The 14,768-nt window shown below is 36.5% G+C and overlaps 1 protein-coding gene across 4 annotated transcripts in view; it reads left to right on the forward strand.

Annotated features, from left to right (window-relative positions):
- Positions 1 to 14,768, forward strand: part of rin (ras GTPase-activating protein-binding protein 2) — a 187,428-nt gene that overhangs the window by 113,593 nt on the left and 59,067 nt on the right. For 3 of the 4 annotated variants that reach the window (XM_090389638.1, XM_090389639.1, XM_090389640.1), the window contains 2 exons: positions 1,432 to 1,637; positions 13,339 to 13,380. In XM_090389638.1, coding sequence (XP_090245764.1) covers positions 1,432 to 1,637; positions 13,339 to 13,380 — 248 coding nt within the window. The remainder of the gene's footprint in view (positions 1 to 1,431; positions 1,638 to 13,338; positions 13,381 to 14,768) is intronic. The other variant, XM_090389641.1, reaches the window with a different exon arrangement.

A 14,768-nucleotide genomic window follows, 5' to 3' on the forward strand; every position in this document is an offset into this window, starting at 1 on the left:
TATAGTGTGCCTTCTGATTTTTACAGTTGAATAGACAGTTCTTCCTAACCACTTGCTGCTTGTGATGATAGATGACTGTCTTCTAACTGTTTAACTAATGCTGAAGTTCCCCAAGGTTGTGTTCTTTCTCTCATTCTTTTCCTTCTGCATACCAATGATGAACTTTTACCCCTTGACTGAAAATCCTATCGTAGTTTTGATGGTAAAAGTGTACTGCGTTCTATTTTGCAGCGCGATAAATCCTTCTGTGCACAAACAACTGCAGCTTAAATAACTGCCACTTAAATGCCAATTTCAATTTCTCCTCTGGGGCAAAGAAAATGTAATTTGCCATGTCTTAATTTTAGACAGAACACCAATTTTGGAGGTAACCTTGGGGATAACCCTGGCATCCAGCCCTTCTTGGTGTATGCTTGTCTTGAATTTTATTTTATGTGCATCAAAAAACTAGGGTTTCTTGTTACCTCTTTTTATGGCATTTCTTTGAATCAGCTGGTAACTACAAATCAAAAATCTATCCAGGCCACAGAACTGTTTCCACTTCTGTGGTGACTCACACCACCCTCCCCTAAATCTTAAACTCATAGAATGTAAAACAGTGGATAAGTTAATTAACCCTCTAAAAAAGTCACATATGCAGGCATGTTGTTGCATTGCATGTAACACTTGTCTTTTTCTCAAAAAAAAAAAAAAAAGTGGTGTGCTTTATAATCTGTTCTTTATTCTTGACTATTGGATAATAAGATCAAAAAAGGACAATGCACATAGATATCAAAGCTACAGCGAAACTGTGAGAAAATACATGAGTGGCCATGTGGTGCATCCTTTACACAAATACTGATTCTTTTAAGTTGTACTTTTTCAATTAAAAAATAATCATTGTTAAAGATAGAAACCGATATGCCAGTGTGAATTTTAATTGAATAAGATATTTTTATGTAATAAATTTTAAGTTGCTCTACAATGCAATAGTATGTCCATTGATGGGTTAATGATTCCTCTTTTACAAACTGACTCCAGTTTCTGCTGCATGCTTTTCCAATTTTCATGGGCATTTTCTAAATTTGCATCTAATTCCACATCTTTCTTCCAAATCACCAACCTGAACACCACCTAGGCAAAATCCATTCTTAATTCATTTCTGCTTCTGCTCTTTGGAACAACCTTCCTTTTTATGTATTTCATGAAAATTATAATCAACAGAAATTGAAAAAGCCAGTGTCAGCAAGTATATTCTGCCTTCTCAATCTACAGTCTCTACATGGTACTAGAGAATTTAAGGTTCCAGTAATCTTTTATATTTCTAATTACAAAAAAAAAAAAAAAAAAAAATTCAGTTTTGTTTTATTAGTTTATTAAAGTTTCATCATTGCTGTTGTGCAGTTTCTGTTTAATTAATGGATAGCTGTAATGTTTTGAATTGTCTATAAGGAATGGAACATCACACGAGAATGAATCACTACCAAGTACAACTCTGCCCCCACCACCACCTACTGTTCCTCCTGAAATGAGTCCGCAGTCAGAATCTGAGGCAGAGCCTGCAAGATCTGAGTGGGATACCGGTGATGAAAGTGCACCAGAAGAAGATAAGATTGATGATTCTCCAAAGCCTCAGGATGCAACTCCTTCACAGACAGGTAAGAAAATAAAATGGCTATACACCCGTAAATTTAACAAGCACGAATCCTGAAAGCATTTAAAGTATTTGTTTGGTCTTAACAGAGGCCATTTAAAATTTTATTTTCAATCCTGTGTAAATAGCAAAATATTCAGTTGGCTTATCAATTCAAAGTAACAAATAGTAAAATCTAAAACCATTTATGTCATGTCAAGTTAAGGCAGTAGTATTGCTTCATCTTGACACAAGCTGTGGTGGCAGTGTGCACAGTGGCCTTATAATGATGCATTTAAGTATATTGATATGTTTTGGTTTTGAAATTTAATTTTGGAAATACTTTTAATAAAGAATTATTTTTAAAATTGCTTTAATAGATTTTTTTAAATATTGCAGTTGTTATTTTCATGAAATCATCCATGTATAAATAATGTAATTAGTGGATGGACATCAACTTTACTTCGTGAATTTTACTGTTTATTCATTTAATTAATAAATTATAATTGTATGATCTCTTTATGCCAACTTTATTTTACATACCCATTGTAGTATCATGATTGAAAAGCTTAAAATGGTGGCCATAGCTCTTTCTCTGATATTCAAACTGCTCATTTACTTAGGGGAAAGTTTATTATGACAGTCAGTTATTCTTTAGCTGAATGCAATTTCTGCATATGTTTTGCAACAGTTTTTCAATTTGAATTTAGGTCTATTTGTGTATGGCACCTGAAAAGAGTAAAGATGTTATAAGCATTTAATTTATAAACCTTTTAAAGCCTTATACGCTTCAGATAGCTCACCGTGCAGGTGCCCAGTTTCAAAGACTTTACAGAACCCCAATCTTTTGTCTAGTACTTTTATTTTGTCTATAACTATTTAAGGCAGATATGAAGTTTTCTGAGCAGTGCAGACAGTTTGCAAGAGTAGCTCATGGTGTCTTGTCAATGATATACTGGAATTTTTTTAGCAGGGATAAGGAGGTGATTATCCCCTTGTAGAAGGCAATGGTCAAGCCACACATTGAGTACTGTATACAGGTCTGGAGGCCTGATTTTAAGAAGGATGTAGATCTGTTGGAACCAGTACAGAGAAGGGCAACAAGATTAGTGAATGGAACAAAGGGTTGCTCTTATGAAGAAAGGCTTAAGTTTTGCAGATTATAGTGTTTGGAGACTAGGCACCTGCAAGGTGATCTGATTGAGGTGTATAAAGTCTTGAATGGTTTGAGCATGCTCAATGCTGATGGGATTTTTCCTCTTGCTCAGAATAATCACCTGAGAGGGCATAAATTCAAATTGAGGAAAGACAGATGTAGGATAGATGTGTGGAAGTTTGCCTTTAGCCAGTGGGTAGTTGGTTGGTGGAATAGACTTCCATCCTTTGTTGTGGAAGTAGATAGCCTAAATAAATGTCAAGTTAAGGCAGTAGATAGCCTAAATAAATGTCAAGTTAAGGCTGAGCTGGAAATTCGTTTCGATCGAACGAAGGGGTGAAATTGGAGCTTTTTTTTTTTATTATTTTATTTTTTTTTTTTTTTTGCTGATGCTGCATAAGCTTGCTTTCTTGCCTCATATACCTATGCTAATGCTAACCATTCCTTTAACCACATTACGAACTTGTCTCCTAATGCTACATTGCTTTTATTTATACAACAATTATACATGTGGTCCAGTGCCAATTCCACCTTGACAACCTAATAGTTTATTAAATTGACACAGCATTATCTACCTTTAACAAAATCTTGCATTACTTCTTTTAACTATTGGCTCCATTATATTCTCTGGCTCCGAGGTTAACTCATGGGTCTGTACAAATAGGTACATATTTGAATATCTGTAGGGGCTTGATATTAACTATTGTGGATGAATGTTTTGCAGCTTCATTTAATATCTACCTGTTTTGTAGCTTCTTTTAATATAATCGGATAGATTCCATCAGTCCCAAGTACTTTGTATACATGTAGCTGCAGTAATTCCTCTTCTACTCCTCAGTTTTCATTTGGCTTCTGCTACCCTGTCTGTAAACTTTGTGTGTGAACTTAGATACAAAATATTATGAGCAATCTATAGTTATGATATTGAACAAATTGGTAGTCAAGTGTGCTAATCTATGGTGCAAGAATTGTTATGTGGCATGAATGTTTCATTGTACTTTTCTGGTGTGAAACTATAACATTTTCTTTCAGTCAAAAATGACAAAGGTAGGTCCACATGCACACTCAACTAATCCATATCTCCCTATTTGTAGCCCTCTTCCTCTCCCCATATCCACCCCCCCCCCTCTCAGTTCATTAATCCCTCATAACACATATCCAGTCCAGTTTCTATTCCACTTTCTAATTATCTCAGACAAACATCACTTCATGTTATCAACCCATCTTATATCTTCCATCCACATCTCAAAACTTTCCAGTCTCCGTAAAGTAGCCCACTCCATACAAGATATTGTACCAGTCTTTTCCTTAACCCAATTCCTAATCTACCACAATATTCTTCTTTGCTTCTTCCGCTATTAGGCTTCGCGAATATCTATATTTGCTTACCTGTTTTATTCTTTCCCCTTCTGTTTCAGTATTTAACAAAATCAAAGCTGGTCTTGTTGTTAGCAGTGGAAAATGATGCAAGAAAGCAAGCTTATACAGAATCAAAAGGAAAAAAAAAAAAGACTCCTCCCATTTCACCTATTCATTCCGCTCCAGTAATTTGTTTAGCTCTTCCTTGAATTTATTTAAGGTCCCAGCAATCAACCACCTGCTGGATAAAGGAAAACTTAAACTCGTTAATTCTGCAACTGTCCTTCCTTATGTCTGTGGTCTCGAATCAGATCACCTCACGGCTGCCTGGTCGCCAGATGCTGAAACTTGCAGAACTGAAGCCTTTCTTGGTAAGAGCATGCCTTATTCCCCCTCACCAATCTTGTTTCTCTTCTCTACCCATTCCAGAAACTCCACATCCTTCCTTAAATGAGACCTCAAGACCTGTATGTAGTACTGAAGGTATGGCCTGACCATTGCCTTATACAATGGGATAATCACCCCCTTGTCGCTGCTAGCAAAATCCCTCTATATCATTGACAAAACCCCATGAGCTGTTCTGGCAGCTTGTCTGCATTGCTCAGAGAACTTCATATCTGATTGCACAATTATCCCCATGTCTGTTTCATTTTCCACTAGTTTGAGTTTAGTACCACACAGTTGGTTCGTTACTCTGGTGTTACTGCTACCGCTACCATATGCAGTACTTTGTATTTATCAATGTAAAACTTCAGTTATCACATCTCAGCCCATCTGTCTAACTTTTCTAGATCCTGTTGTAGTAACATACTGTCATTAACCACCCTGCCAATCTTTGTATCATCTGCAAACTTAGGAATTAGGCCTGATGTACCTTCATCAATAATATTAATAAATAAAGAAAACAATGGGCCAACACGAAACCTGGGGGGGGGAGGAATCCACTAATAACATTAGTCCACAAAGAGCAATGTCCACTGATTACCACTCTGTCTTCTCCCACTCAGTCATCCCTTTATCTATAGTGGCAGCTTACCATTAATGCCACTTTGCTTCAATTTGTACAGCAATGTTTTATATGCAACAGTGTGAAAAGCTTTCCTGAAGTTCAAATATATGATATCAAATTATTTTTTGCATCCAATTCCTTTGTGACCACATTGTAGTATCCAATCAAATCGATCAGACAAGATTTCCGCTTAACAAACCTCAAGCTGTGTCAACTATAACTGCAGTCTTGTACAGGTGATCTTGCATTGCTTCTTTAACCAGTGGCTCCATTATTTTCCTAGAACAGAAATTAAACTAACAGGTCTGTTATTACTTGTCATCCTTTAACCTCCCTCTGTGAATTGGGATACATTTGCACATTTCCAATCCATGGGGACCTTTCCTGAATCCAACGACGCTCTTATAATTATGGCGAAGGGTTTGCTTACTTCCTTTGCTGCCTCCTTTAATATAACTGGATAGATCCCATCTCCTCAGGTGCCTTTCTTATGTTTAACCCCAACAACTTCTCTTCCATCTTCTTCTCAGTTATTACAAAATCATTTAGCTCCCTGTTAGAGCTTGATAAACTTCCAGCATCCACTTCCCTAAAAAATTCCTAATGTGTGAATGTAAATGCAAAATACTCATTCAGTTTGTCAGCTGCCTGTGCAGGATCATCAACAGTCGAACCATCTATATCACGTGCACCAATGTGATTCATCAGCTTACTTCTGACATCCATTTAGGCCTGTACCTTGAAGAGTATTTCTCAGGTGGTATGAAAAGTCTAGTAGCTTCTATGATTGATTCCTCGAATGCTTCCCCTTTAGAATTTCTGATGGCAACATCATCATTTGGTTTCACTGTATAGTATTTAAACTCAGACCACTGTAGTCAACTTTGTGAAACCAAAAACTCCCTCCCTTTATCCTTGATGGTAATTACATCTAAGTAAATCCCAAATGAATATACTGTAATCACTGCCACCTAGTGGTTCTTTTATCTGAAAATTCTTAATACATGAATGATCATTGCTAATAATCAGATCAAGAATATTACTCCCTCTTGTTTCCTCTCTAATATGCCGCTGCTGTAGAAAACAGCAATCCAATAAGTCCACAGAAGTTTTTCTAGTCTGGTAGTTTGTTGTTGTTGGTTTGTTATTTGGTTTTTAGGAGCATTAGCAACTAAGGCCATATTGCTCCGGGGATATGCGATGGTCATTTCCTGACCTTTCCGTATCCTCCGTATTTGGTCACGGGCTCGAACACCGGTCTAATCAAGAAGCGTGTGCTAAGCACTACTGCTCCTGCCCACCTGGCTACAGAGGTGCCTTAGTCTGGTAGTGACCAACAGACAAATTCCAGTCAATATCTGGAAAGTTAAAATCTCCCATTATAAGACATTCTGATTTACTGGCCAACTCTTTCTCTTTACAGCTGTTTGTTGTTCTCATCGGAGTTATTAGGCATATAACATACACTTCCTCTCGTTATTGCTTTCCCAGTGCTTATGTAGCACCAAACTGACTCAATATTGCACATGGCCACCCATGTCAACTTGATGCATTGCCTTAGAGCATAACTTCCCTTTCTCCTATCTTCTCTGTCCTTTCTGCATATCTTAGTGACACCATGTCTTTGAAATTCCAACAATGTCTGCATTTGACGTCTTGACCATGCTTCAAAGTCACGAAATTTATTTATTATGATCCTCTTAGTTACCATAACACAGTCCGTATATTTACTTGTTTCATGATGACTCCCTGCAGGCTTTGAAATCCCCAGCAGTTTTCTTTCAAAGCTGTTGCTTGTTCCAATAGAAGCAGTGCAAGATTCACTTTCTCCTGGCTGTGGCTTTTGTTAATACATGTCTATACTCCCCCCCACCAACAAATATTCTTGCACCCATTCTGTTCGAGTGTATCCCATCCCTGTAGAGGCAGTCTCTCCTGTTAGCAAGCATGCAATGCTGAGAAAAATTCTAGCTCCTTAGCCTTGCACAATCTGTCCAGGGCCAAATTTATTGGCAAGACTCAGCATGTACTCCATGTCATGTTCGGGCCGAATTGCAGTCAGTTTAACCCAAACTTGTGACTTCCCCTCCTCCTTTCAGATAGAACTTTTTTTATAAATAATTTTTCTTCAAATAGAAATAATACTGAAATAGTAGGAGAATAACACCTTTTTCTTCCCATTCTCATAAACATTGCCATAATATTTATTCACATTGAACCTAGACAGCTTTCTGTTCTGCAATCCTTCCCTGGAATCTCCTTTATATAACTGCCAAAGAAATTGCGATGTAAAATGGAAGACAAGTTTGCAATATTTTTCATGTATTATAAGGTTGTTGAAGAACATAAAGAGCTGCTATTGTTAAATTGTCATTGCCAGTATTGGAAGGGCACTCTGCAGGATAGCAGAGTCCTCTTGGTGGCAGTAGCAGCACCCAAACTATAGTAAAAATTAGCAGCGGATCACCTGACATTTGAGGTGGGGTTAAGTTATGCAAAACATGTGCTAGATGTTCTTCATCTTTTATTTTAAAAAATAAATAAACAATTCTGCTGAAACAGTTGTAAAAAAAAAAAAAAAACATTTTACACAAAATAGAAACATCAGTCTCTTATTCTTCCATTTTCCAGTTTAGAGATGATTAAGTATGTGAAATTTCAAACATTGAAGGGTGGCCAAAAACTTCAGAGAGAACAAGGTATATAAAATCTATTAATAAATTATAGTACAGGTTATTTTGATAGTTTAACACCTTATAAAATAACATTGCATGTCAGTGTGTTCAGCAGTTTACAAAATTCAATTTTTTAATGCAAGATTGAAGAAGACAAACGAATATCCAGCAATTCACAGAATATTCACAACTGAAGATGGCAGAAATGCTAAAGAAGTGCATGAAAGAATGACTAGAATGTTTAGGAAAGTATCATCCAATTATGCTACTGTTGCAAGATAGTTGGCAGAATTCAAAAGAAGACAAAGAGTCAGTTGAAGATGATCCAAGTTCTGATCAGCCATACGAAGCAGTCAGTTCTGAAATACTTGCCATCATTGAAGGAAAAACAGTTTAGAAAATAGAATTAAAATGTCTGAACTTGAAAAAAGTACTTTACATTTTCCATTGAAGCATTTGGGAATATCCAAAGTATGTGCAAGGTGAGTTTCCAGAAACTTTCTGAGAACTCATTCAGTACCATTGTTCTATAAGAGAGTAGCATCATCAGAAAAGAATTTAAAATTAATTCTTTCTAATCCAAATTAGAAAGCATGCAGTAGAAGCACAAGGAATCTAACACTGAAAAGGTTTCGAACCCAACCATCAGAAGAGTGTTGACCTGGATTTCTGGGTGTTAATTGATTACCTTGCACCTAAAACCACAATTACAGGGGAATGTTATGCCAAAGTTAAGCTGCATTTCAAGAAAAAAAGACTTTGAAAGTTGGGTCATTGGGTTTTTTTTTTTTTTTTTTTTTTCACCATTACAGTTCACCCATGCACAAAGCCTGGGCAGAGAGGCAAAAAAGTTTGTAGTACCGCTGTCTTTTACACTCTGTCCTAATAACCTTTTGACTTCCCTTCGTATTATATATATTCAAATCTATAGTTACTCCCATTTTCGGTGTAGCAGCCATCTTGAAAGAGTGCTGGGTTTTGAAACTTTGAACAAATGCCGGGCCAGTGCTCATTCGGTATTATGCCACTTTTGGTATCACAACAGAAGAGCCAAATAGTTGAAAAGACAGTGGTGAGTAACCTGAATGACTCTCACAATTTCTATACAAAAACCACAAAAAAATCATTTAGAAACTAGTAAACGTTTCTATGAGGAGGGTTCAAAAACTATTTGTATTCACCCAGAAGTATTTGTGATAGAAAGATGTATATAACTGCCAAAGAAATTGCGATATAAAATGGAAGACAAGTTTGCAATATTTTTCATGTATTATAAGGTTGTTGAAGAACATAAATAGCTGCTATTGTTAAATTGTCATTGCCAGTATTGGAAGGGCACTCTGCAGGATAGCAGAGTGCCTTTTTTTTTTTTTTTTGATACCTTAATCTCTATAGCAATTGCACAGATTTTGGTTTGATCTTACCATTTTCTTTACAGCACTGAATGAAGTTTCATAGCAAATAAAGTGGAATACAGAACAGTGATTCAGTTCCTCTTTCTTAAAGGGAAACATCCAAAACAATCCATGCAGAAATGGTCACTGTGTATGGAGGGGACTACCTAGGTTATAGTGTTGTTGCACATTAGTATGAACAATTCAGATATGTAAAAACTTCAGTGCATGATGTAGAAATCCCAGGATGCCCGGCAACTGCTTCAACAGAAGAGTTTTGCAAAAATTAAGACATCAATCCTGAAAGATCGCTGTATTAGCATCAAAGAAACTAGCTGCAGAATTCTGAATTAGTGTAAGGTCTGTGGAGAAACATAATCCATCAACAGTTCCATATGAGTGAAGTCTCTTGTAGGTGGGTTCCCGTACTTTTGACCTATACCAGAAGAAGGGGAAAATGTGCACATGAAATGTTGGCAGTGTGCTAGGAAAAGCAAAGGGTGCATTTTTTTTTTCCCCCACTGCTAGTTACCATGGATGAAACTTGTCTCCACGCTATGATCCTGATACTAAAATGTCAAAACAATGGAAACATGCAGAATGACCAAGTGCCTGGAAGGTGATGCTGTCAGTTTTTTGGGATCAGCATGATGTAATACAAACAGATTATCTTCAGAAGGGCTGTACTGTGATGGCAAAGTATTATTCCAATCTCCTCACAAAGTTACTTGCTGCTCTAAAAGAAAAAAGACTGGAAAAGCTATCAAAAGGTGTGTGCCTGTCCACGATAATCCCCCTGTGCACTCCTCCCAAGTGCCCATTGAGATGTGCCAATGGATATGGGTTTGAAATATTGTCACATTCTGCTTATTCCTCTGACCTTGCACCCCCTTGGATAGCTTCCTCTTCTTGCTGTGGGTGATAAGGTGATTTCTGCTGCTGAGTTGTGGTTTTAAGGACAATCAGAGGACTGGACTTCTATGGAAACTGGCCTGCAGATGTGTATTGGAAGAGGGTTAAAATGTGTCATTTTGTCTAGTGAATATTGAAAAGGTATAATACATGGTGTTTGTTTCAACCTTCTATCACAACTACTGGGTGAATACAAATCTTTTTTGAACCCCCATTGTGTATTTTGGAAGGTAGAAAAAATTTCATATTTTTAATCATTAATTAATGGTTAATGCAAGAACATTATTTTTGAGGGTTGCCTGAAAGGTGACCTACCACCACTGCTGGGTTAAAAACCTATCTTGCACTTAATGTTGATAATGACCATGGTATGGTAAGCTTAAAAGATGGAGTAGCAAGAGTATTAAAAGATGAGATTGATCATTTGGTGTAGGTAATAATCATGTCATAATTTTTATGCTGAAAAGGGGTGAGGCTGTATGCTTTCCTATGAAAGTAATTGAATATTTATTGGACATCTACTACTACTACTATGTAAAGTGCTAAAAAGGAAAGATATTTAAATGGTTTCAACTAATGCTTGGCACTGACTGAAGTAATTAAAGGTTTTGAAGCAAGTAGGTTGCTAGAATAGTGGTATCTTCTGACATATCTGTTTAAATAAAAGTTAGATGTGGTGAGAAAAAGCCATATTACCAAATTGAAATGTATAACAACAGATCACTGGTGAGCAGCTCTGACTCATGTCCAAATACAATTCATGGTCCAAAAGAAGTTTTGAAAGAAGACTAATGAGCTCCTCGAGTAAAAGAACTTCTGATGAAAGTAATCCTAAAGAAGCCAAGCAAGCTGATAACTAGGTATACTGTTCTCGCTTGTGCAGAAAATCTTTTTGTGTTCCTTGCTTCTGGCTTAAATAAAGCATTGTGTTCATTTCTTTTAAGAGTTATGCCATGTACTTAAGCCATCATTCCTAGATATGTTGAAGAATGTTATTTGCAAATATGGTATAAAAATTTGTGCATAACATAATCTTTAAATCTTAAATCTTTCATTTCTGTATGAATGTTGTTTACCCTAACAGACTAAACCAGTAGGATGATCTAGGCATTTCCACTTCTCAAAATCATGGAGTCTAAAAAAGAGAGAAGATTCTATTCTTTTATTCAATGAGGAAATACCCTATTGCTGTGTACAATTAATCCATGTACAATTAATCCCTAATCCCTAATCCATGTACAATTCCAAATGAAAAATGATTTTCTTATAAATGCCAGATGCATCATTTTCAAATTTGAAATTTTTTGTAAGTTTCCAGAACTTCCTGGTGCCATTAAAGATAAAGAAATAGATGTTTTGCAGCGTCAGATCTGTTAATTTTCAGCATGAGATTCTACCAGAAACTAGTATGAAACAGTCTGTGTACCCAGTGATCCTTGATTGGGGAACTGAAAAGTGCCTAAGTAAGCTTGAAATATAACAGATTATCCCAAGTTATTTTAACAATTTCTTGGCAAATGAGTGTGAGAAAAAATATTCAGTCAAGTTAGAAAAGCAAAACCTGAGTTCAAATATTCTCTTTATGATGGTGCATTGGAAATGTTCTGGACAGGGAAGTCTAGACAGTCTGGCTGTTGTTTTGAACAAAACATTGACTCGGCATTTCCAAAGAGGGAAATGCTGCAACAGTATCTTTCTTGAAGCAGTCATAATCAGTTGATGTCAAACAGAATATCGAAACAGAAATCCATGAGAGAAAAATCGTAGGTAAACTAATGTGTGAAAGGACTATACCAGCATACAATACTGGTAAACAATCCTTTTACGCTTTTGTTGTCGTGTTTTATATTAAACCCCCCAGTACAGTAGGCAGTGGATCCATAGGTTCAAGTTGGAATTCAAAAATGTAAAAGACATGAAATTTTGAAGTGTTAATGTAATTACTAGGTTACATCAAACGTGTTCATTTTGTCTATAAAAATAAAATTGAGACTTGTGTGCGTGCACACTCACTCTCGCGCGCATGCGCGCGCACACACACACACACACTCACACTCACATGTGGTATCTGAAAATGAAATAAACATAATTATGTACTCTACTATGCATTTCAGCTCAATATAATATCAAGAATAATATCTTAAATATTTTATTTGTTTTAAAAAAAATGTCATGGCCACCAATCCAAAACCAATAATTTCACAAAAGATTGCAGTTGGGCAATTACCTCATCCCCATCACAAATGCTTGATTTCATAAATCATCAGATTCAGTTCCTGTAAAGAAATCCACAGAGAATTGAATGCAGAACAGAAGAGGGTGAATTGTGGACAATTCTTTTGCAAAATTTGCCCAGGATTCAAACGAAGTCTGTCAGCCAGTTGGTGACTGGCTGAAACTTGAGATTCATTACTATAATCTAGAATCCATGAACTGGCATCTTGCACAATCCCCTAACCAGACACAATTTGGAAAGGCACCATTAGCTACCAAGAAGGTGGTATCCATTCCCCCCCCCCACTACCTGAATGAATGGCTAAAGTTTTTGATTGACTTCAAAAGGGCACATGCATTAGGGTGAATATTGTTCCTTCCTGAAATTTTGAGCAATCGAAGCCATGAAGCCACTCACAAGGCTTGGGTAATTATGGAGATGTCAACAATCAAGGGTAAGAATTGTTGTCGCACCCCCGCTTCCCCAGATGTGCCCTCTTTGGATTGCTGCTTTTTTTCCAGAACTGAAAAAATTATTTGAAAGGGCGAACACTTTGGGACAAATAAGGGTGCTATTTATGCAAAAGGAGCGATTAGACAACCAAAACAGTGGGATTTACATAAAAGGGTTTAAAAAATATGAGGGAATAGTGCATCAAGTGTGTAGTTCTAAGAGGTGACTACATATTAAAAGTTGGTTTGTTTCCAGACTGCTTTATTCTGTGGTAGCACGGAAACTTTTCAAATATACCTCAGGTGTATTTCAAGTTTCTGAGCAGGTGTAAATAAATTAAAGAGTATAGCATGGGATATCATGATGGTATAAAGTGCCACAAACAGGCCAAAATTGTGAATTGCAGCTTCTAGAATATAAAGTTAGTGTCCAACCTGCTTTAATAATGTTCCGAAATAGAAGACAAGCACAAAGAAATGAAAATAGATTAATATGCTTAATTTGAAATGTAATTCATAAATAAATAGAAAGATAAGTATGTTTATATTTTCAGGAATATACACAGTGCACAAGCGTACCTACATACAGAGACAAAGTAAGTGCGTGTAAGCATGGCTTCCAAACTAAACAGAATAAAATAAGTAGGATTAAACAGTGTAACAAAATAAAATGAATGAATATAGTTAAAATGTTTGTGCCATAATGCCTTAGGCTTGTGGTTTTTAACTGTTACTTTTATTAAATATTTTTTAAAAAGTATAGTGCCTCAAAAATGCCCATACCCGTTCCCAGAACTATGGTATAATAAAGAGACTTGGAAGTGATGAAGAAATGGTGGAATTCATCTTTTCAGGGATATACAAGGTGTGATAACTTGCAGTTAAAAGTTAGGAAGTCCATATTGAAATTTCATCCTGAATTTAGCTGCTGAGGAAAGTCTTGATTGTAATTATATTAATGATGTTGATAGTCAGGAGTAGAACATTCCAAGTGGTTGTTTTCTAAATATGCTACATATTTTGATATTTTCTCTATTAAAGCTAGGTAGTGTCAATAGAATATGGCTGATATCGTCAGTGCATTTGACTGGTATTGACAAGCATGCCAATTTGGCCATGCCTTGTTACTTAATGCTTTCAGAATATATATTTAGGGAGACTTACTGCCTTGATCATAAGATATAGCTGAAATATGGTTTGCAGATTGGATGATTCATATCCAATCATATGAGCATTTATTTTGATTGGATGTCTTTCTTTACTGGCTCTTGGTGGAGCTGTTAAAAGAAGTCCACATATAGGATAGATGGGTTTCTTTATTTTTAGTTTATGCATTAAGTTTTTATTGGTATTTTTGACCTTTTATCATTTCTTGCTATAGGAAAGTGATCTTTCAGGATGTAATTTATGCTTGTTATAAGTTCTCATCTTTTAACTGTCCTCCAACATGTATTTGGTCAACTCACCCCTGGGAAGCAATGGTTAATTCCGAGGTCATGTGACATGCAAAAGGCATACACACACTCAGTAATAGGTAGATAGAATAGAACGGGAATGAGTCGAAGTTGAACAATCCACAAGTAGTGTAGTAATGGCAAATGATGCAAGAAAGCAACCTTATATAGCATCAGAAAAAAAACCTACATAGTTTCACCCATCCACTTCCATAACGACAGATGGAAGACTATTCCAACAGTCAACACCTGCTAGCTGAAGACAAACCTTTGCACATCTATCCTGCAACCATCCTTCCTCAACTTGAATTTATGCCCCCCTCGTGTGTAGTCTGCAAGTGGAAGAATTCCATTAACTTACAGCTTACTCAATTCAAGGTCTCAAACACTTCAATTAGATCTCCCCACAGGTGCCTAGTCTCAAGACGCTGCAATTTACAGAACTGAAGCTCTTTCTTGGTAAGAACACTTGCTTTGTTCCTTTCACCAGGCTGGTTGCCCTTCTCTGCATCCATTCCAGCAGATCTACA

Source organism: Mastigoproctus giganteus, chromosome 2 (genome assembly GCF_048544385.1).
Source record: "Mastigoproctus giganteus isolate SK-2022 chromosome 2, ASM4854438v1, whole genome shotgun sequence".
Taxonomy (NCBI): domain Eukaryota; kingdom Metazoa; phylum Arthropoda; class Arachnida; order Uropygi; family Thelyphonidae; genus Mastigoproctus; species Mastigoproctus giganteus.